The sequence below is a fragment of the Hylobates moloch genome, unplaced genomic scaffold, assembly GCF_009828535.3.
Source record: "Hylobates moloch isolate HMO894 unplaced genomic scaffold, HMol_V3 SCAFFOLD_14, whole genome shotgun sequence".
NCBI lineage: Eukaryota > Metazoa > Chordata > Mammalia > Primates > Hylobatidae > Hylobates > Hylobates moloch.
In genome coordinates, this window is record NW_026652289.1 from 57,986,899 (window position 1) to 58,009,538 (window position 22,640).

The following is a 22,640-nucleotide window of genomic DNA, read 5'->3' on the forward strand; positions in this document are numbered from 1 at the left end:
AGAATATTCTGTTGGATTAACAGTGAAGGTATGCAGAAGTCAGAAATCTTACTAGTTAAATCTATAATTCTATGAAATTATCTGCAAATTTAAAATTGCAGTACTTGTTTTTATTCAAGGATACAATGGTTTTCTTCAGAATTTAAAGTTCTAAGCACATTATGTGCCATAAAACATAGAAATAATAAATATGTTTTGATAAAGTTGATGATATTCATGTGTGGGTAGGTGTTAATGAATGGGGAAAGAAAGACAAAATAGCACCCGGTAGCCATGGCCATTTTCCCTTGTTCTGCCAGAAATAGACTTACGTGAACAGAACTCTCAAAATGTTGTGAATGTATTAAGGAAATCATATCCAGAACTGTTTCCTTACCACAAAAATCAGCATTGTGATTTTTTTCCATCTTACTGCCTAGTCTGAAAACCCTTTGATTCCTGATGATGTGGTAACTTTCTCTAAGTTTGGCAAATAAGTATAGTAAATGTCTCATTTAGGCTTTTGTGATTGATGTCTTTTTTTTTTTTTTTTCTTTTCAGTGTACTTCCCCAGGTATACCAGCCCATATGCAAAGCAGATCTATGTTAAGACCTCTGGAGCTATCTTTACCCAGTCAAACATCATACTCTGAAAATGAAATTTTAAAGAAAGAGTTAGAAGCAATGCGAACTTTCTGTGAGTCAGCAAAACAAGACCGACTGAAGCTCCAAAATGAACTGGCGCACAAAGTGGCAGAATGCAAAGCTTTAGCATTAGAATGTGAAAGGGTCAAGGAGGATTCAGATGAACAGATAAAGCAATTAGAAGATGCATTAAAAGATGTGCAGAAGAGGATGTATGAGTCAGAAGGTAAAGTTAAACAAATGCAGACCCATTTTCTTGCCCTTAAAGAACACTTAACAAGTGAAGCAGCCTCAGGGAATCACAGACTAACCGAGGAACTGAAGGATCAGTTGAAAGACTTGAAAGTAAAATATGAAGGTGCTTCAGCAGAAGTGGGGAAATTAAGAAACCAAATCAAACAAAATGAGATGATAGTAGAAGAGTTTAAGAGGGATGAAGGCAAGCTGATAGAAGAAAATAAGCGATTACAGAAGGAACTGAGTATGTGTGAAATGGAGCGAGAGAAGAAAGGAAGAAAGGTCACAGAGATGGAAGGCCAGGCAAAAGAATTGTTAGCGAAGTTGGCCCTTTCCATTCCAGCTGAAAAATTTGAAAACATGAAGAGCTCATTATCAAATGAAGTGAATGAGAAAGCAAAAAAATTAGTAGAAATGGAAAGAGAACATGAAAAATCACTTAGCGAAATTAGACAGTTAAAGAGAGAACTTGAGAATGTTAAGGCCAAGCTTGCTCAGCACGTCAAACTGGAGGAACACGAACAGGTTAAGAGTAGATTAGAACAGAAATCAGGAGAACTTGGGAAGAAAGTCACTGAGTTAACATTGAAAAATCAGACACTACAAAAGGAAATTGAAAAAGTTTATTTGGATAATAAGCTCCTCAAGGAGCAAGCACATAACTTAACAATTGAAATGAAAAATCATTATGTTCCTTTAAAAGTGAGTGAAGACATGAAAAAGTCACATGATGCAATTATTGATGATCTTAATAGAAAGCTTTTAGATGTAACACAAAAATATACAGAAAAGAAGTTGGAAATGGAGAAATTGCTACTGGAAAATGACAGCTTAAGTAAGGATGTAAGCCGCCTAGAAACTGTGTTTGTACCTCCTGAGAAACATGAAAAAGAGATAACAGCTCTGAAATCCAATATTGTTGAACTTAAGAAACAGCTGTCTGAACTTAAGAAAAAATGTGGTGAAGACCAGGAGAAAATACACACTCTCACGTCTGAAAACACTAACTTGAAGAAGATGATGAGTAATCAGTATGTGCCAGTTAAAACCCATGAAGAGATTAAAACGACACTGAATAACACGTTAGCTAAAACTAACAGAGAATTATTAGATGTGAAGAAAAAATGTGAAGATATAAATCAGGAATTTGTAAAAATAAAAGATAAGAATGAAATATTAAAAAGAAACCTGGAAAACACTCAGAACCAAATAAAAGCTGAGTACATCAGCCTGGCAGAGCACGAGGCAAAGATGAGCTCGCTAAGTCAGAGCATGAGAAAGGTGCAGGATAGTAATGCTGAAATCTTGGCCAACTACAGAAAAGGCCAAGAAGAGATTGTGACACTGCATGCTGAAATTGAAGCCCAGAAGAGGGAACTCGATACGATACAAGAATGCATTAAGGTAAAATACGCCCCAATTGTCAGCTTTGAGGAGTGCGAGAGAAAATTTAAAGCAACAGAGAAAGAACTAAAAGACCAGTTATCAGAGCAGACACAAAAGTATAGTGTCAGTGAAGAAGAAGTCAAGAAAAACAAGCAAGAGAATGACAAGTTAAAGAAGGAGATTTTTACTCTTCAGAAAGATTTGAGGGATAAGACAGTTCTTATTGAGAAGTCTCATGAAATGGAAAGAGCATTAAGCAGAAAAACAGATGAGCTAAACAAACAGTTAAAAGACTTGTCACAGAAATACACAGAAGTAAAGAATGTGAAAGAGAAGCTAGTAGAAGAAAATGCCAAACAGACTTCTGAGATACTTGCAGTGCAAAATCTTTTGCAAAAACAACATGTTCCATTGGAACAGGTTGAGGCTCTGAAAAAATCTCTTAATGGCACAATTGAAAATCTAAAGGAAGAACTGAAGAATACGCAAAGGTGTTACGAGAAAGAGCAGCAGACAGTGACCAAACTGCATCAGTTGTTGGAGAATCAAAAGAACTCTTCTGTACCCTTGGCAGAGCATTTGCAGATTAAAGAAGCATTTGAGAAAGAAGTTGGAATCATAAAAGCTAGCTTGAGAGAAAAGGAAGAAGAAAGCCAAAACAAAATGGAAGAAGTCTCCAAACTTCAGTCTGAGGTTCAGAATACTAAACAAGCATTAAAAAAATTAGAGACTAGAGAGGTAGTTGATTTGTCTAAATATAAAGCAACAAAAAGTGATTTGGAGACACAGATTTCTAGCTTAAATGAGAAATTGGCCAATCTGAATAGAAAGTATGAGGAAGTATGTGAGGAAGTTTTCCATGCCAAAAAGAAGGAAATATCTGCAAAAGATGAGAAGGAATTACTGCATTTCAGCATCGAGCAAGAAATTAAGGATCAGAAGGAACGATGTGATAAGTCCTTAACAACAATCACAGAATTACAAAGAAGAATACAAGAATCTGCTAAGCAAATAGAAGCAAAAGATAATAAGGTAGGTACAAAGTAGTCTGCATGGCTATGTGTTGGAAACCCCAGAGCAGTGCTCTTTACCACAGAATCTTACAGGAAAGTAGACACAGGTATTAACAAAGTGACCATTAGACACACCCTTTCCAGTTTGGCAACTTGTGTGTAAAAATTACGAATTGAAAAAAAATTGAAGTAGCACAAACAAAAGTCAAAAGCATTTTTCCTTCTGTTTCTTTAGCTGTTCTAGCCAAGAATTCAGGAACGATGGGGAGAGTTAGGCTCACTTGTCTCATAGATGAAGAGTCAAAAGCCAGTGCGTTTGTGGCATGTGAAAGATGGGGAAGAGGGTGGTGGGGAAGCTCTCTTTCTGGGTTGCAAGAAACCAAGAACACTGGGGAGCATCCAGAGCTGATCTTGGTACTCACCCATACTAGTAAACTGAGCCCTCCAATTCATTTTATGTTCTGTTGCTCATGTCTTTCTACAGACTAGAAAGTCTACATCCCCTCACCCAGAATGTCCTTTCCCTCCTTTCTACTGAGTTGAATCCTATACATTCATTAACATGTTATCCTCCTTCCTAAAGCCTTCATGGTCCAATCTAGTCTAAAGTAAACAGTTCCTCATCTAAGATAGATGTTTTATTGTGGCTTTGCCATCCATTTAAAACATTTATATTACCTTGTTAGAATCACGTAGTTGATCTTCCCAATCAGTTCTTATGAGCAGGGTTTATAACTTAACTTTCCATCTTATCTTTAATTCTCATGGTACAATTTACAGAATAGGTACTCAACAATATTTTTGACACTGATGTTGCATAAAGTTTTTACTATGGATATGACATATAAAGATTGACTGCAGTTTCATCCATTCAACATGTAATGATTAAATGCCTTCTGTATATCATGTGCTGGGGATACAGTGGAGTAAACACAGACACAGACTGCCCTCCCCAGTGGAAAGTACTTGTACATACTCAGGCACACCATCTCTGTGATCGAGAATTTAAATGCTCTAAGCTTGTTCAGAAGGTAGCTATGGATATATATAGTAATATGTAAGAGCTAATTATTAATATGTACTTGTTGCCATTTATTGAGCATGTGCATATAATTGCATTTGATTTTCTTTGTTTTTTTCTATTATTATTTTTCAATAAAAAATTTTGTGGGGGAGGAGATGGAGTCTTGCTATATTGCCTAGGCTGGTCTTGAATTCCTGAGTTTAAACAATCTTCTTGCCTTAGCCTCCCAAAGTGTTGGGATTATAGGTGTGAGCCACTGTGCCCAACCTGATTTTCTTAACTCTGAAAGATTGTCCACCTTTCACCAATGTGGAATCTAAGGCTCAGAAAAGTAAAGGAAATTAGCCAAGCTCATACAAGTCGACTGTCTGACTTTAAAGCAGGGGGGAAAAATGCTATGTTTCTAGGCACTTCCTATTCCTATAAACAGCCTTCTCCTTGTTTTTTTTCTTCTCGACAACAAAGTGGTCTTAAATAATACAACCTTGAAAGGACAAAAGAACATATGTTAATCCTAGACTTACACGGGCCACACCCTTTTACTTTTCACACTTTGTTGCTGGGAATCCCCCTTCCCTTCCTGTGTTCCATATGTTACCTGGAAGATAGTTCATGTGCCTTCATAGATGCTTATATATTAGCTAAAAGTAAGACTATGTTTATACTCGCATCTTAGGATATATGTAATATTTATTCTTAATTTGGTATTGCTTTTGTAAAGAATTTCTGGAGAGGGATTTAATTATAAATTACATATTGTATACATCGTTGGTAACCATCTTGGCAGTATTCATACCTCAATTTTCTGGTGTATAAAGATAAAGCTTGTGTCTCCAAAAAGGAATGATTTCTGTACAAAGATGTTCATTGTACATGATAAGTGAATAATATGTTTCTCCTACAACTTTTTTTTTTTAAAGATAACTGAACTGCTTAATGATGTGGAAAGACTAAAACAGGCACTCAATGGCCTTTCCCAACTCACCTACACAAGTGGGAACCCCACCAAGAGGCAGAGCCAGCTGATTGACACTCTGCAGCACCAAGTGAAATCTCTGGAGCAACAGCTGGCTGTGAGTAACCAGGCACACGGGGCTTTGCGTGAATATGTGCTGGCTCCTTGTAGTTAGTTTGTAAGGCTCATTTAGAAATTAAAGTGATCTGTAGCTATGTTCGGATCCAAGAATGTAATTGTTTTTATATACGAAAAGTTACTTATACTGGTGGTGTAATAATACTTATTTGATGCCTACTGTACACCAGGCACCACATCAAACATTTTACATACTTTATCTATAAACTTTATCTTCATCACGATCTCACAAAGCAGGTTTATTCCCTCCATTTAATTCTTAAGGAAACAAAGAATAAAGTATTTGATGCCTGGGGTCATTCAGCTGGGGTATAAACCTGGAACTGGCTGACTCCAGATCCAGCATCTTTCTCATTGCAGTGTACTCTCTAAAATATTGGTCCACTAAACTAAAGGAGGTTTTAAAATAATCTTTTATCTTTGTGAATAAAGAGGCATTCCTATGGTTTTATACCTTATATAGAAGGATAAGTGCCTGGATTTAGAAGCTAAAGTTGGAAGGTCTGGTCTAAGTCCTGCCACTTACAAGGAAGTGGCAAGGGACATTCCCTTTAACTCTTGGTTTTCTCATCCAGAAAACAGAATAATAACTAATTACTTGTTTACATTTTTAAAATTATACTTTAAGTTTTAGGGTACATGTGCACAATGTGCGGGTTTGTTACATTTGTATACATGTGCCGTGTTGGTGTGCTGCACCCATTAACTCGTCATTTAACATTAGGTATATCTCCTAATGCTATCCCTCCCTCCTCCCCACACCCCACAACAGGCCCTAGTGTGTGATGTTCCCCTTCCTGTGTCCATGTGTTCTCATTGTTCAATTCCCACCTATGAGTGAGAACATGTGGTGTTTGGTTTTTTGTCCTTGCTATAGTTTGCTGAGAATGATGGTTTCCAGCTTCATCCATGTCCCTACAAAGGACACGAACTCATCATTTTTTATGGCTGCATAGTATTCCATGGTGTATATGTGCCACATTTTCTTAATCCAGTCTATCATTGTTGGACATTTGGGTTGGTTCCAAGTCCTTGCTATTGTGAATAGTGCCACAATAAACATACGTGTGCATGTGTCTTTATAGCAGCATGATTTATAATCCTTTGGGTATATACCCAGTAATGGGATGGCTGGGTCAAATGGTATTTCTAGTTCCAGATCCCTGAGGAATCGCCACACTGACTGCCACAATAGTTGAACTAGTTTACAGTCCCACCAACAGTGTAAAAGTGTTCCTATTTCTCCACATCCTCTCCAGCACCTGTTGTTTCCTGACTTTTTAATGATCGCCATTCTAACTGGTGTGAGATGGTATCTCATTGTGGTTTTGATTTGCATTTCTCTGATGGGCAGTGATGATGAGCATTTTTGCATGTGTTTTTTGGCTGCATAAATGTCTTCTTTTGAGAAGTGTCTGTTCATATCCTTCGCCCACTTGTTGATGGGGTTATTTGTTTTTTTCTTGTAAATTTGTTTGAGTTCATTGTAGATTCTGGATATTAGCCCTTTGTCAGATGAGTAGGTTGCAAAAATTTTCTCCCATTCTGTAGGTTGCCTGTTCACTCTGATGGTAGTTTCTTTTACTGTGCAGAAGCTCTTTAGTTTAATTAGATCCCATTTGTCAATTTTGGCTTTTGTTGCCATTGCTTTTGGTGTTTTAGACATGAAGTCCTTGCCCATGCCTATGTCTTGAATGGTATTGCCTTTATTTTCTTCTAGGGTTTTTATGGTTTTAGGTCTAACATTTAAGTCTTGAATCCATCTTGAATTAATTTTTGTATAAGGTGTAAGGAAGGGATCCAGTTTCAGCTTTCTACATATGGCTAGCCAGTTTTCCCAGCACCATTTATTAAATAGGGAATCCTTTCCCCATTTCTTGTTTTTGTCAGGTTTGTCAAAGATCAGATGGTTGTAGATATGTGGCATTATTTCTGAGGGCTCTGTTCTGTTCCAATGGTCTGTATCTCTGTTTTGGTACCAGTACCATGCTGTTTTGGTTACTGTTGCCTTGTAGTATAGTTTGAAATCAGGTAGCGTGATGCCTCCAGCTTTGTTCTTTTGGCTTAGGATTGTCTTGGCAATGCAGGCTCTTTTTTGGTTCCATATGAAGTTTAAAGTAGTTTTTTCCAAAAATTCTGTGAAGAAAGTCATTGGTAGCTTGATGGGGATGGCATTGAATCTGTAAATTACCTTGGGCAGTATGGCCATTTTCACAATATTGATTCTTCCTACCCATGAGCATGGAATGTTCTTCCATTTGTTTGTATCCTCTTTCATTTCATTGAGCAATGGTTTGTAGTTCTCCATGAAGAGGTCTTTCAGATCCCTTGTAAGTTGGATTTCTAGGTATTCTCTTTGAAGCAATTGTGAATGGGAGTTCACTCATGATTTGGCTCTCTGTTTGTCTGTTATTGGTAGTATAAAAATGCTTGTGATTTTTGCACATTGATTTTGTATCCTGAGACTTTGCTGAAGTTGCTTATCAGCTTAAGGAGATTTTGGGCTGAGATGATGGGGTTTTCTAGATATACAATCATGTCATCTGCAAACAGGGACAATTGGACTTCCTCTTTTCCTAATTGAATACCTTTTATTTCCTTCTCCTGCCTGATTGCCCTGGCCAGAACTTCCAACACTATGTTGAATAGGAGTGGTGAGAGAGGGCATCCCTGTCTTGTGCCAGTTTTCAAAGGGAATGCTTCCAGTTTTTGCCCTTCAGTATGATACTGGCTGTGGGTTTGTCATAGATAGCTCTTATTATTTTGAGATACGTCCCATCAATACCTAATTTATTGAGAGTTTTTAGCATGAAGCGTTGTTGAATTTTGTCAAAAGATGAGGTCTTGCTATGTTGTTTAGGCTCGTCTCCAATGGGATCTTTCTATAGGCTGATCTGCTGGGCTCAAGTGATCCTACTGCCTCAGCTTCCTGAGTATCTGGGACTATGCTTTTAATTATGCACTAATACACATTGAAATGCTAAGTAAAATGGCCCAGTCACATGTGAATTGTTGCTGATGTTTCCCTATTTCATAGAATTGTTTGAGTTATTTTTTAATAGAAGAAAGGTTTTTTTTTTTTTTTAGTGTTTATTTTTTAACACTGTAGGCCTACAGATTAAGGATGGCAAATTGTGGATTTGGATCTTATCCAAAGAGTATATTGTCCCTTTAATAATTGGAAATATTTGTTTATTGTTTATTGTGTTCATGACACTGTGCTAAGCAGGGATAAAGAAAGTATGCCATTCCTGTCCCCAAGAAGTTCTGGGTAGTTAGAGAGGCAAAATACAGATTCATAAAAAGTAAAATCACAAGATGAGAGATGTCAAGTATAGAATTGAGAATGCAGATTCTAAGTGATAGGGCTTTCCAGGAAGGAAAGATTGGTGGTGTGGTAGAAGCTAGTTTTAAAGAAGGGAGTACCTGGCTTGAACTTATAAAGTAGATGCTATTTTGGTAGTTGAAAGGAAAGTAGAGGCTCTTCCATCCAAAGAAAATAGTGTAAAAAAAGCATGGCAATGGAATACAAGTGGCATGGCCAGAGGGCAGTAAAAGCCCTGCCTGTAGAGTAGTCCCCCTCTTATCCACGAGGGTATGTTCCAAGACCCCCAGTGGATGCCTGAAACCATGGATAGGACCTGCTGAACCCTATATAAGCTATGTTTTCCCCCCATATACACATACCTGTGATAAAGTGTAATTTATAAATTGGGCACAGTAAGAGATTAATAACAACATAATAAAATAGAGCAATTATAACAATATATTGTAATAAAAGTTATGTGAATGTGGTCTCTCTCTATATCTCAAAATATCTTATTGTATTATACCATGGGCAACTGAAATAGAGAAAGTGAAACCGCCGATCGCAAAACTGCCAATAAGAGGGGACTGCTGTATTTGAAAGCTAATGTTTGAAGCCAAACTGTGGAAGTCATTGAGAACCAAACTGATGAATTTGGATTCTCTCATGTATGTAAAGAAGTGTCACTCAAGGTTTTTGAGCCAAAAGTGATGTGAGGAAAGAAGTACCTTAGTCTCAGAGGCATGGTAAGGAATACTGTGTGGAGATAGCAAGACAGGATGGGAAGCGTTTGCAATAATCCAAACATGTGATAAGTGTCTGCAGAAGTTCATGGCACTAGATGTGAACTAAAGCAATAATTTCATGTTAGGGAAATTATTAAGTAATGCTACTTAGGGAAAGTAGCATTACTTAGCATTACTGTCATTAGCCACACATTCATTAGAGAAGTTTAATATTGTTATATTTTGGAATTCTGCATCTGGTAGGTCCAAGGTAGTTTGCTGTTAGAAGTAGCAGGATCGCCTTAATAATAATAACAGTTTTGTAGCATGAAGCCTGAGCATTGTCCAAAGTTTGGAAATGTGAACGCTGATATTCTCATCTGCCCATCTTTCCACATTTTTAGGATGCTGACAGACAGCATCAAGAAGTAATTGCAATTTATCGGACACACCTTCTTAGTGCTGCACAGGTAAAGAACTACTTCTTTGGAAAGAATCTTGCTTTAGAGATAATTATTTTTTATTTTCAAATAAATTTATGTGAAAGTAATTGATGTTAATTTAAAGTAGCTACACTCCATATGCTTATTTAAAAATAATTATTTTTCTTTTAATCATTGTTTGTGGATCTCCCAGAAAAATTTACAAAGCTATATGGCAACACAACATCTTAAATTTAGTATTGTCTCCATCTGCTTGTCACTCAGTTTATAGACAGCTTGGTAACATGTGATGGTAGCACACATTAATGGTGTGGCTAGCTGGAGATAATGCCTTGACATCCACACGTGGCTGTCATCTAAGAGGAGAGTGGGAACGGCTTTGAATACTAGAAAAGTACAAAAGTGACAAGCAGGGTGTTATGTGTATGGGATTGTAGTAATTAAAGACAAAATGATCTGTTAAGAGAGAATTGATAGTAATTATTTACCAAGCCTTAACTTGGCTTGGTAAAGCCAAGGAATAATTAAGGAATAATATTATGAATAATAATATTATGAATTCCCTTTTTTAGGAGTGTACTGAGAAAGTTATTGTTAAAATCATGCTAAGAAATGATTAACATATAAAGGATACTATGCTTAATTTCCTGTAGAAACCCCGTGAACAGCATCTCCAAAATTCTCAGAATAGATTTTTTTCAGGAATAAAATGTACTAAAAGAAATAAATTTTAGAATGACAGAGATCCTGGGAATTATTTGGATTTGAAGTATGTTAGGCCACACTATAAAAACAAGCAAAAGACAAAGAAGAAGGGAAAGATGGATATTGAGAGAAATGTTCTGCTTCAAAAAAAGATCAATTTTAAAAAGAGAACTAGATAAAAAATAAAAAGAAAGATACTTTATGATATCAAATTCTTAAAATCAATAGACCTGCCTATTCTATAGGAAATGGAGGGGAAACTAGTGTAAAAGAATGAATGATATGATAGAACAGGGGATCTTAGCTCCTCTCTTTTGAGCAAATGAGAGATAAACTAGAATTTTAAAGTTTATTGCAATTATTAGAGAAGATTATTGAGGGACAGTGAATAGGAAGTTCAAGTGGGGAAATAGTAGAAAATCTATATTAGAGAGGCTGAGAAACTCACTAGTATTGGCCGTGAGAGGAAGAGCTTGCTCTTAATGAAAAATACAGCAAAATAACAAGCCTTTCCACTTTATATAATATGCACTTCCGGAATTTGAAATTATTTTCTACTGTGTCCTAATGAAACATAGCAAAAGCAATTGGCATCAGAAATAGTCTTGCCTTCTGGCATCATAAAGTTAACTAAGAAATTCAGTTCAGTCAACTATGGCTAATGTTTGAAATGTAAACATCCTGCTGTTATAGAAACAGATTTTGGAAGCAAAACTTTTCATATTAATAGGAAGTATTGTGCTGAAACCTACTCCAGGACAAAAGTACTCCAGGAAAAAAATGTGTGTGTGTTGGGAGGGGGTGTGGTATTGTAATAAGCCCACCATATTGAGTTGCATTTAATCAACTCGTGCCACCATTTTAAGTTTAAAGTATTTTTTAAAAATATAAATGGCTAACATGCATGTAAAAAAGATACTTGGTTTCATCAGTAATGGGGGAGATGCAAATGAATAAGAATATACCATTTTTCACTTGTGGGACTGGCAATATTACACAAGATTATAGTCTATCGTGTTAGCCAGAGTGTATGGGAAATGGGCATGTTTACTCCACTGATGGTAGTACAGATTGTTATAATCTCTATAGAGGGAAATTTTGTAGTACTTAACAGAATTAAAAATTGAGACTGCTTTTTGACCCAGCAATTTCTTCTCTAGTTATCTTTCCATTAATATTGGAAATACCTTAAATGTCCATCATTAGGGGAATAGGTAAAGAAATGCAATACGTCCATGCAGTGGATATTATACAATAATTTAAAATAATTGGGTAGCTCAAGGGGAAGATTTCTATGACACTACATACAAAAGCAAGTTATAAAATAATATATATTATATGATCTCATTTATGTAAAAACATAAATAGGGGTTTTTTAAATCAATTACTTAAATTTTAAATTTTTTAGGAGACAGAGTCTTGCTGTGTCATCCAGGCTGGAGTGCAGTGGCACAATCATGGCTCATACAGCCTCAACTCTTGGGCTCAAGTGATCATCTTCCCTCAACCTCCCAAGTAGCTGGAACTACAGGCACATGCCACCACACCCAGCTAATTTTTTTTTTTTTTAAGTTTTTGAGACAGAGTCTCACTGTATTGTCTAGGCTGGTCTTAAACTCCTGGCCTCAAGTGATCCTCCCACCTTGGCCTCCCAACGTGCTGGGATTGCAGGTGTGAGCCACCATGTTCAGCCTTCAGTTAGTTTTCTAAAAACAAAACAAAACAAAAACCTCAACAGCAACAACAACAGATTTCCTTGTAGTTTACTTTGCTCATTTATAACTTATGCTGCCCCTATCATCCAAGGCTGTTATTAAAAAAGAGAAAGAGGGAGGTTTATCCATTTGTTTTCTGGTAATGGAAGTTAGAGCAGCTGTTGTGCACTAGTCTTTTTTTTTCAGATGGGGTCTCGCCGTGTCACCCAGGCTGGAGTGCAGTACCACAATCTTGGTTCACTGCAACCTCTGCCTGCCAGGTTCCAGCGATTCTCCTGTCTCAGCCTCCCGAGTAGCAGGGATTACAGACGTGTGCCACCACACCCGGCTAATTTTTATATTTTTACTAGAGACAGGGTTTCGCCATGTTGGCCAGGCTGGTCTCAAACTCCTGACCTCAAATGATCCACCCACCTCGGCCTCCCAAAGTGCTGGGATTGCAGGCATGAGCCACAATGCCCGGCCGTGCACTCCTTATTAATTGACCTTATTTTCATGATAGGGCTGTACTCCCTTTTCCAGTAATTCCTTTAGAAATCACAATGATGGGCCGGGCGTGGTGGCTCACGCTTGTAATCCCAGCACTCTGGGAGGCCGAGGCAAGCGGATCACGAGGTCAGGAGATCGAGACCACGGTGAAACCCCGTCTCTACTAAAAATACAAAAAAATTAGCCGGGCGTGGTGGTGGGCGCCTGTAGTCCCAGCTACTCGGAGAGGCTGAGGCAGGAGAATGGCGCGAACCTGGGAGGCGGAGCTTGCAGTTGAGCCGAGATTGCGCCACTGCACTCCAGCCTGGGCGACAGAGCGAGACTCTGTCTCAAAAAAAAAACAACAACAAAAAAAAACAAAAAAAAACACAATGATGAGGATTTAGCATTTGATGAATCACTGACTAGTTATGCTCTGTAAAAGCTTTATCTTTAGAATTCTTATGTAAACAAAGATGACATAAAATAATACTCCTCTTTCTTCTTTCTCCGAAGGGTCACATGGATGAAGATGTTCAGGAGGCTCTGCTCCAGATCATACAAATGCGGCAGGGGCTCGTGTGCTAGCAGTTAGCACTGACTGCCAGTATCTGTTTTATCTTGCTGGTGCTGAACGTTCTTTGTGCAACTCCATGGTCTTTCTGGGCCTTACTGTGCCGGTATAATTAAAATAAAATATATTTTGTTCCATTGGTAGGTTTTTTTTTTTTAATTAGATGAATATGTTGGTCTTTTTCAATATCAGTTCGAATCTTATTTTCTGTATGTGTTAATTTTACAAATAGGCAAACAACATAACTTTGCCCTGGATTGACGATATATTTTTAAACCTTCGAGTCCCTAATAAAACATGAGCCATCTGAGTGAGTCCATATGAAGCGAGGTTAGGCTGAAATAATTGCTTAAAGATGTCTTTCAGAGAAATTAATTTGGTTGGTGGCCACTTCTAGGTGGATCAAAAGACCTTTCAGATCCTCAGAACCTTGAGACATAATACAGTTGTGAGGAATGTTTTGTAACTTGGCTGGCCAAGTTACATATTACAGTATCTTTATTGAGGTAACTTCATTAGTGTCTTTGGCCTTTTTTGTAGGTATAGATTTTTTTTCTTTTTACACTAATAACTTTTATGCCTTTTAAAATAAATTTATTTTCATAAATGGTTTGTGGTGCTAAATTACATTTAGATTAAGAACAGGCAGGGGTGGAATATATCAGGAATTTATAATAAAATTGCCTTAATCTCTACAACAGTATCTTAATTTTTACTTGTGGTGACTATTCTTGCCACAGTATTAGAGAATAATGATAAATGATATACTAGATTTTTCAAAGTGTGAAAACCTGTAGACTTTTTTTAGCAATTAGTTTGACATTTGCTACTATAGTAACCAAGCACTCATTATAGATGCATCCTCCAAATGTTTCATGCTTATTTATAGGAAAGTTATATTAATGAGATTAATAATGTGAAATACAGTTTTCCTGCAAAATTAGCATTAGAGAATTGATTTTAGATAACAGATTTTTAAAGTTTTAGAGAAAAGTGCAGTAATACAGTAAACTGAAAGAGTATATAGATAGCAATAAAATAACATAAGTGGACATGTTTATAGTAAATACTCTGAAGTAAACAACCATTTTTATTAACTGCATCTCATTAGGGAAAGTTTATATGTCTTGTTATTTTTTATTAACATTTTATTTACCATTCAGAGTGAAAATTACTAATTTGAGTATTAACAAATAACTGAATAAATAGATCATTGCAGTTAGGTTTTCTCAAATTGCAAAATTTGCCTTAGCAATAATCTTTTAACATCCTGAACCAGATTTTTAAGTCCCATTTTTGTTTAATAGGGTAAAAGTACCATCAAAATGACTTCTCATACCAAAGAATAAGCCATCATATTTTTTCAGTGTTGAAACAACATTGAAAGTCAGAATTGGATTTATTTTTAATTCTTTATACGGTTTACATAAGCAATATCTGTTTCTTTAATTATTATGTTTAATGTTGTCCTTCAGCATGAGTTCTGTTTCACAAGTTTTGGGCCACCTATTTCAATAAAAAATAAAATATAAATTTAAAAAGTTGCCAGGGGTGGTGGCTCATGCCTGTAATCCCAGCACTTTGGGAGGCCGAGGCAGGTAGATCACCTGAGGTCAGGAGTTCGAGACCAGCCTGACCAATATGGTGAAGCCCCGTCTCTACTAAAAATACAAAAATTAGCCCTGCATGGTGGCAGGTGCCTGTAGTCCCAGATACTTAGGAGGCTAAGACAGGAGAATCACTTGAACCTGGGAGGCAGAGGTTGCAGTGAGCCAATATCTCGCCACTGCACTGCAGCTTGGGCAACAGCGAGACTCCATCTCAAAATAAAATAAAATAAAATAAAAAATAAAATAAAATAAATAATTTAGAGCAAAGTTTAAAACTGAGTATTCATATTAAGTGTTTTATTTTCCACATTAGAGATGGGAAGGGAACCTTATGTGTATTTTATTTTGTTTTCAACCATCAATAAAGTTTTCTCTAGAATATTCTTTTGAACATCCTTGTAAAAGATTTGCAAGTTAAACTAGTTTATTTACTGTCTGTGAGAGCATTGGGAGTAGGAAATGATGGACTCCAAAGTACAAATGAGAATACCCATTTTCATTCAGCTATCTGGAGTAAAATATCAAGTACTTCCTTCAACTAATCTTGTCTCATTCACTCACCTTTTGATATTGAAGGTAGAAATTGCATTTACAACACTGAAGACCAAAGCTTTTAAATTAGTAAACAAGTGGAACATAGATAATGGACAATGCTGGCCACTGCCATTCTGTGTTGAGAAAGACTATGAGACCTGAACATAGGACCAAGAGGAAAGAAGAGTGATGTTGTCTAAGATGTAATGAGTGCTCTCTGAGAGAATCAGTCAATTCCTATTGGAGTGCAATCCTTACTGGAAAGCTTTATTGCTCTTGTTCTGTGTAGTTTATTTTTTTTGTCACTTCCCCATCAGAAAAGCACATTCTTTTTGATAGAGGGTCAGTGTTATAATTGTCTATTGAAATAAAATCAAATATTCATGCATTGAACATCTTAAATTTTAATATTATGGTGACTATAATCACTTAGCTATATCAGCATTGTTCTAGAATTCCAGATGAATTTAGCTTTGTCTTTTTTATGGCTTTTTAGTTGAACCTTCTCTCTTGACCCTAACCAGATTTTATAGTTTACAATTTTCTACTCTTCTTATAAATGCATTGGCTCATTGCTGCTTTAAAAATCTTGTAGCTTTAGAACATGAACATTTTTTTTCTCTGGTGTTACCAGCTTTCCTATGACAAGGACCTAAAAACTGTTCTCACACATGTGCTTGTTACCCTACCTGAATGTTCATGTCTTTGACCAACTTGTTTCAAAGTAAAAAAGGGAAGAGTTTCAAGTTAGTTTTTGGTGTTCATGGTGACTAGATACATCAGTGCCTGCTTGCAGGAGTGCCAGACCTTAGCAGTGGTTACAAGCTTCTTTTGACATCTGCTTCACCATGGTAGAAGACAGTTACTTCTTATTGCCTCTGTTTTCATCACTGGATTCTGCAACCTTGTGATCTTTTTTCTTCTTGTTGGCTCTGTGCACCAAAGTAATGGTAGCTCCTCTGGCACCAAAATACAGGTTTGAAAGAGAATGCCTGTGATGAACATGAAAGATGTGGCTGACCTAGATCTTACCCCTGGCCCCTAAGTTTTATGAATAAGTTCAGAGGGAGGATAAAAAGCACTAGATGAGTAAAGGCAGAATTTGCACCATAAAATAGATTGTGCACAAAATACGAAATGAAAATTAGTATAGACATTTCAACTGTCATTTCATTCAGTGTTGTTCCCCACTAAACTGGAAACTGAACCTGAGACTGTTGCTGGAAATTCAGTTCTTTCCCATGTTTTGGTCTTAGCTATTTGAAACAGGACTATTTAGACCAGCCTCTCCAGGTAAATATTAACCTGCTTCTTAGCATGGTTTCTGATTATTACTGAATATATTGACCTTTGGGCTCAAGTGAGTAATGAATGTACAGATTTTTTTTTTTTTTTTTTTTAAAGATCAAGCTGTATCAGCGATGGCATTCCAACAAGACTCCTGGGCAGTGAGGGTGCTTGTGTTCAGTGTAATTGGGCATGTGACATCACTTATATATTAGAGGCATTTTCATTATTTATGCCTGCATGAACAAACATCGATGATGAATGAATTCAACCAAAAAGAGAAGGTTACAAAAATGTCATATGTAAATGAAAAAGGGCAAGACTTATGAGGGTTGCTTCTCTAGTTCATATATATATATATATATATATATATATATATCAGTCTAATTTATATGTATATGTATTCCATTCAGTAAAATAATGGAAGAGACATCAATAAAAACAGTGCCCCTTATAATTGATATTTGGCATCAAATTGTACTTAATAGGCTTTTTTTTTTTTTTTGAGGAGTTTCACTCTTGTTGCGTAGGCTGGAGCAGTTCGGACTCGTCTCACTGCAACCTCTGCCTCCGGGGTTCAAGTGATTCTCCTGCCTCAGCCTCCCGAGTAGCTGGGATTACAGGCATGCACCACCATGCCTGGCTAATTTTGTATTTTTAGTAGAGATGGGGGTTTCACTATCTTGGTCAGGCTGATTTCGAACTCCTGACCTCAGGTGATCCACCCACGTCAGCTTCCCAAAGTGCTGAGATTACAGGCATGAGTCACCACGCCCGGCCTGACTTATATTTTAAGCAAGTTTGCAGTTTTTTTCAAGGTAGCAGTCCTGGGAATATTCTGAATTCTGGAAAGAATTTAGAGAGGTTATTGCCTTCTTAATAATTTAGAGCGTCTATTGCTCTGCCAAGTCAGAAGATTAACATTTAATAGAAAAAAATTATATATCTATAATTCAGTCACAGCTATTAGATCAGATGGATTTTACATTAAGTGAAAAAGATGTTGAGCATTTAAGGACCATTAAACTACAGGACTCTTACTGGGTTTTAAGGCCTCCAAGCCAGGGTCCTGCTGCGAAGAGTATTTATTTTACATATACAGAACCCATTAAGGATGGGAAAGGGGCACACATTTTAAAAGAAAATAGGCCATGAAAAAGTGTGATTTTCCACATTGTGAACAACTACCAAACAGATTCAGTCTTATAATAATTAGTTTTATGCATCATTAAGTAGCTTGCTTACTGGCTAGGTGAATCCCACCTTAAAAGTGGTACCTGCAGGAAATCCAAGTAGCTACATGTCCTTTGTTGATATTTCACTTAGAAAAACTGTGTTTCTAGTAGTTTCCAGGATTCTTAAGGATGCTATATATTGTCAGGAATTTAAGTTTGGAACTGCCTTCTTCAGTGGTCCTTAAGGACCATGAAAACAAAGACCCAGAGAGGAGTTCTAGTGTTTACTTTTTCTAGCAATGCTCAAATTATCAATGAGAGAGTGGAATTTGACCCTTGAGAAGAATCACTTGCCTACTGGAAGAAAGTCTGCACCATTCTCTTTATTAAGTGCTTATCACAATCCCATTGTTGGAATTAACAATACCTTAATGTAAGTTTTTCTTACTATTTACACCATGCCTCCTGCCCCATTCCTACCTCCAAAAAGGGGAAGAGTTTTAGGAGTATAAAAGCAAATAGACTCAGAGAGGATGTGAGAATGGAGTTAATATAATTTGTAACTTTTTCCCCCTACAATGTCCAAACAAATTTGGTGATTTTCTTTCTTGCTATTCTAGGCTTTTTTAAATTGCCTCTGACTAAAGTGGCACCTTATGGGCTGCTTCAGAAATTTTCTTCAGGATTTAAAAATGAAGCCGATTCATATTCAGAGTCTTCCTGCTGAAAATCTGTTAAGCCAAAATAAAAATGACTGCTACTTAAATTTTTTTTCCTCTTTGTTGTTGCTGCAAACATTGTCTCACTTACAGGAGTTGCAAAATCTCATTTATGCTTTGTACAAATGGAGAGAGATGAACCATCCCAGGACTACCAATACAAGTCCTAAGGATTAAAGTGTATCTGCCTCAATCAGATAAATGTGAGCTGCACTCCTGAGTGTGGAGGCTTTTTTTTTTTTTTTAAGTGAATTGTTCCAGTTGGCCTTAATCCCTAAGCAATATAGCTCCTTTAAAACCATCTTTATTCATTCACACCAATTGACACTTAAAATCCCCCAGCCACTGTTCATCTAAGTCTAAATATAGCTGTTAGAGTCAAATGTGTTTTAAGAGGATTTTCAATCTGATTATCCAAAATACTATTTATTGTCAATGTTTTTGGTGTGCCATGGCCAATCTTATTATTATAATGTACATAGCCATTTAACGGCAGCAGAACCTAAAATATGTCACAGCAATTGGGATAACCTGAAGGAGGGCTTTTCTCCAGCTCTGCGCTGTCGTTCTGGCACAGCTTGTTGTGTGGTTACGAACATCAGAAAGAATTCCTTAATAAGCTCTTGCTCTCCTTCCAGACCCTTTTGGGCAATCTCGCCCTCCATGTTCTCTAAGTAGAGAGCAGTTACCAGGACAACAGAGAATTTGAGGAAGATTTAATTGTGATTTGATGTCTAACCAGAATAAAGAGCTAGTGCCTTGAATTTATATTCTAGGTTTCCAAGCAAATGTCAATATGCATATTTATTATTTTTGCCCTTCCTCATTATAAAAAGGATTTTAAGATGGCTGACTTTTTTTTTCTTAATATGGGAGAGGAGAATGGGGATGATAAATACTAAAAGGATAGGAAAAACAAGCAGCAGCTTGTTATGCAGGAAATATGCCATTTAACATTATAATATCCTGCTTCTCTGGGGCTGACCTCAGTTTGACTCTGAACTTCCTAGTGGCCAATATAATGATGAAAACATCACATATGTGAGGCACGGTGTCAGGCAGAGCACAGTTATTCCTGGTTCTGAAACTGGCATGGTGTTCTCCATGGGGCCAGCACATCAGTTGGTACACATCTGAAGCTGGAGTACGCAGTGCCTCAGGGTACATGCCGTGGGATAAAAATGGCACATCTTCCTAAAGTGCTTCCATCGGACTTAATGGTAAGAAAGCTATTTTTAGTAACATTTTTATTTTGGAATAATTTATAGTCCATGAGATGACTGACGCAGGGTAATAGTCCACATTTTGGGTCCACAAGGAAAAATCCGTGTTTTTTTGTTTTTTTTTGTTTTTGTTTTTCTTGCCTTATTCTTGGGTCACAGATGTTTCAAACAAATTTCTTAAGTAGATATCTGTATCTGTTGTTTTTGGTTGGTTGGTTGGTTTTTTGCCTGCCTTTTATTTATTTTTCATTTTCTGTGTCACTCCCTTCTGGCCTTCTATGCACATGACAAAAATTCTTTGCCTGGCCAAACTTTAGTCAAGCTATTCAACCTTCTCCTAGGCCCATCTGTGCACTTCCTTATACAACCCAGTTTTAGCAAAGAACCCTACCAGGTCAGTTTAGCAAGAGCCCTCACCCTTGATAGCTGATCACTCTTGACATCTGATCCGGTTCCTCATACTCCACCTTCCACAGGTGATGTCTGATCACCCCGATCTGTCTTCAGTCAGAATCCTCTGGGTTAGTTTAGCCTTACTCCTGATGTTGTCTTGTAGAAATTTCCCATCCAGTGACCACCCTTCCAACCCTGCTTCTTGGCTATAAATTTCCACTTGCCCATGCTATATTCAGTCAACCTCAGTCTCTCTCCCCTTTTGCAAACTCTGTTGCAGTGGTCCCTATCCTAACACGATGGTCCTGAATAAAACTTTCCTTACTGTGCTTTCACAAGTGTCACTGAATAATTTTTTCATTAACATGCTCACCATACCGTAAGTCCCCCATTTTTGCACCCTCTTACCTAGGCCCTAAGTGCATGTGCTCTTGTTTTCTTTCCTGTCCCTCACTTCCTTCAAAGATAGGAATCGATATAGCTTTGAGGCAGGAATTAAAAATCAGTGTGACTAAATTAATTCACACCGGCTGTAAGTTATTGATAACCCACTGTAAACTAATTTTTGAAAAGCATGTTTAACCCCCAATAATGTATTAATTGGCAGATAATCTTAGGAAAAACAATAAAATGAAGGGAAATGATTCATATTTTAGGGGGAGAGGAAGATGATTTTCAACAAGTAGAGGCATCACCTCTACGTGAATTATGCCCAGCCCCTTCACAATTCTCCCTGAACCGTTACTGCTTTCCTTAGAGTGCTCCATTTCTCTGTATTTTTATAAACATCTTTTTTTAAAGTGTAGTGTGTAGTGGACATTTACTGTTCTCTTGACCACCCAGCATACAAACCACCTTTCTACCTCTCGGGAATTCTCTACCTTATGAGTCTTGATAAGATGTGGAGACATCTGCTCACTATAGAGGCTGAAAATGCCAAACGATTGCTTTTCCCTGACAGAGGTGGTGTTGGGGTGCAGGCACATGACCCAGGCCAGCACATGCTGCCAAATGTGCCCTCAACTTTGACTAGGGGACTAAGTAACAGTAAGAGGCAGGGGTGATATTCGTCCTTCTGGCAGCAACGATAGTTGGGGTTACTGCATGATCAGGTTCCTAGTGCAGAGATGGAGGTTGCCAAAAGATGAACATCTCATGCTTGGTGGAACAGCTGTTTTCTCACCGACAGGTTTTGGAGTATAATTTGGAAGCTTGTTTCTGTCTGCTCAGGCCTAAGCCTGATTTTCTACCTTCTCTATAGATAGCCAGTACATTTTAGATAAATCCCTGCCTGCTTAAAACAGCCAGATTGATTTCTGTTGCTTACAATTAAGAACCTGGGCTGATAAAGTTTCCTCCTAATTTCCAAAGCATAGTCAATTTAGAAAATTTCAGAAAATATAGATAGGAAAAAGGCAAAAATAATTCACTCCAAGCCTACAGATAATCACTTAGTGCTTTGATGTATCTTTTCCAATATGTTGGATGCATCTATTCCAAGGAAGACTTTTCTGAGGAAGAATAATGGGGCATTGGCTGGGCGCAGTGGCTCACGCCTGTAATCCCAGCACTTTGGGATGCCGAGGTGGGCGGATCACCTGAGGTCAGTAGTTCGAGACCAGCCTGGCCAACATGGCGAAACCTTGTCTCTACTAAAAATACAAAAATTAGCCAGGTATGGTGGCACACACCTGTAATCCCAGCTACTTGAGAGGCTGAGGCAGGAGAATCGCTTGAACCTGGGAGGTGGAGGTTGCAGTGAGCTGAGGTTGTGCCGCTGCACTCCAGCCTGGGTGACAGAGTGAGACTATGTCTCAAAAAATAATAATAATAATGGAGCAGAATTTCGGGGCCCCTTCCATCTTTGTCCAGGGAATCAAATAAATAGGCTTCCAATCCTTGTTTTAAGAGTCTGAGCTTAAGAGTGCTTAATCTGTAAAACAATGCTAACTCTTTGTCATATAGATTGCAATTTTTCCCCTGATTTTTTTCACTTGTCATTTAACTGTTTTTCTCTCATTCAGAAATTTGAAATTTGTATACAGTTAAATTTGTCAGTCTATGGTTTCTGACATTAGTGTTACACCTTAAACATTCTTTCCCAACATATTTTATCTAGTGCTTGTATGATATTGTTTATATTTAAACACGTAATCCACTTGGAGTTTGTTTTATGCTATTGTGTGAGGGATAGATTCAGTTTAATTATTGTCCAAATTGCTATACAGTTTGTTTGATTCAGTTATCTTTTTTTTTTAATTCAGTGCTCTCTGTCTTCTCCACTGATTTGTGATGCCACCTTGAGCACAAATCAAATTTCTATATATATCTGGGGCTATTTTTTGACTCTTCATTCTGTTCCATTAGTCTACCTATCTTTTACCT

At 37.3% G+C, this 22,640-nt stretch overlaps 1 protein-coding gene across 4 annotated transcripts in view; it reads left to right on the forward strand.

Annotated features, from left to right (window-relative positions):
- UACA (uveal autoantigen with coiled-coil domains and ankyrin repeats) overlaps positions 1-13,451 on the forward strand; it is a 105,580-nt gene extending 92,129 nt beyond the window's left edge. For all 4 annotated transcript variants that reach the window (XM_058427758.1, XM_032175052.2, XM_032175054.2 and 1 more), the window contains 4 exons: positions 541-3,279; positions 5,205-5,357; positions 9,814-9,879; positions 13,257-13,451. In XM_058427758.1, the coding sequence (XP_058283741.1) occupies positions 541-3,279; positions 5,205-5,357; positions 9,814-9,879; positions 13,257-13,328 (3,030 nt within the window). In that variant the 3' untranslated portion in view covers positions 13,329-13,451. The remainder of the gene's footprint in view (positions 1-540; positions 3,280-5,204; positions 5,358-9,813; positions 9,880-13,256) is intronic.
- Positions 13,452-22,640: the final 9,189 nt, after the last annotated feature.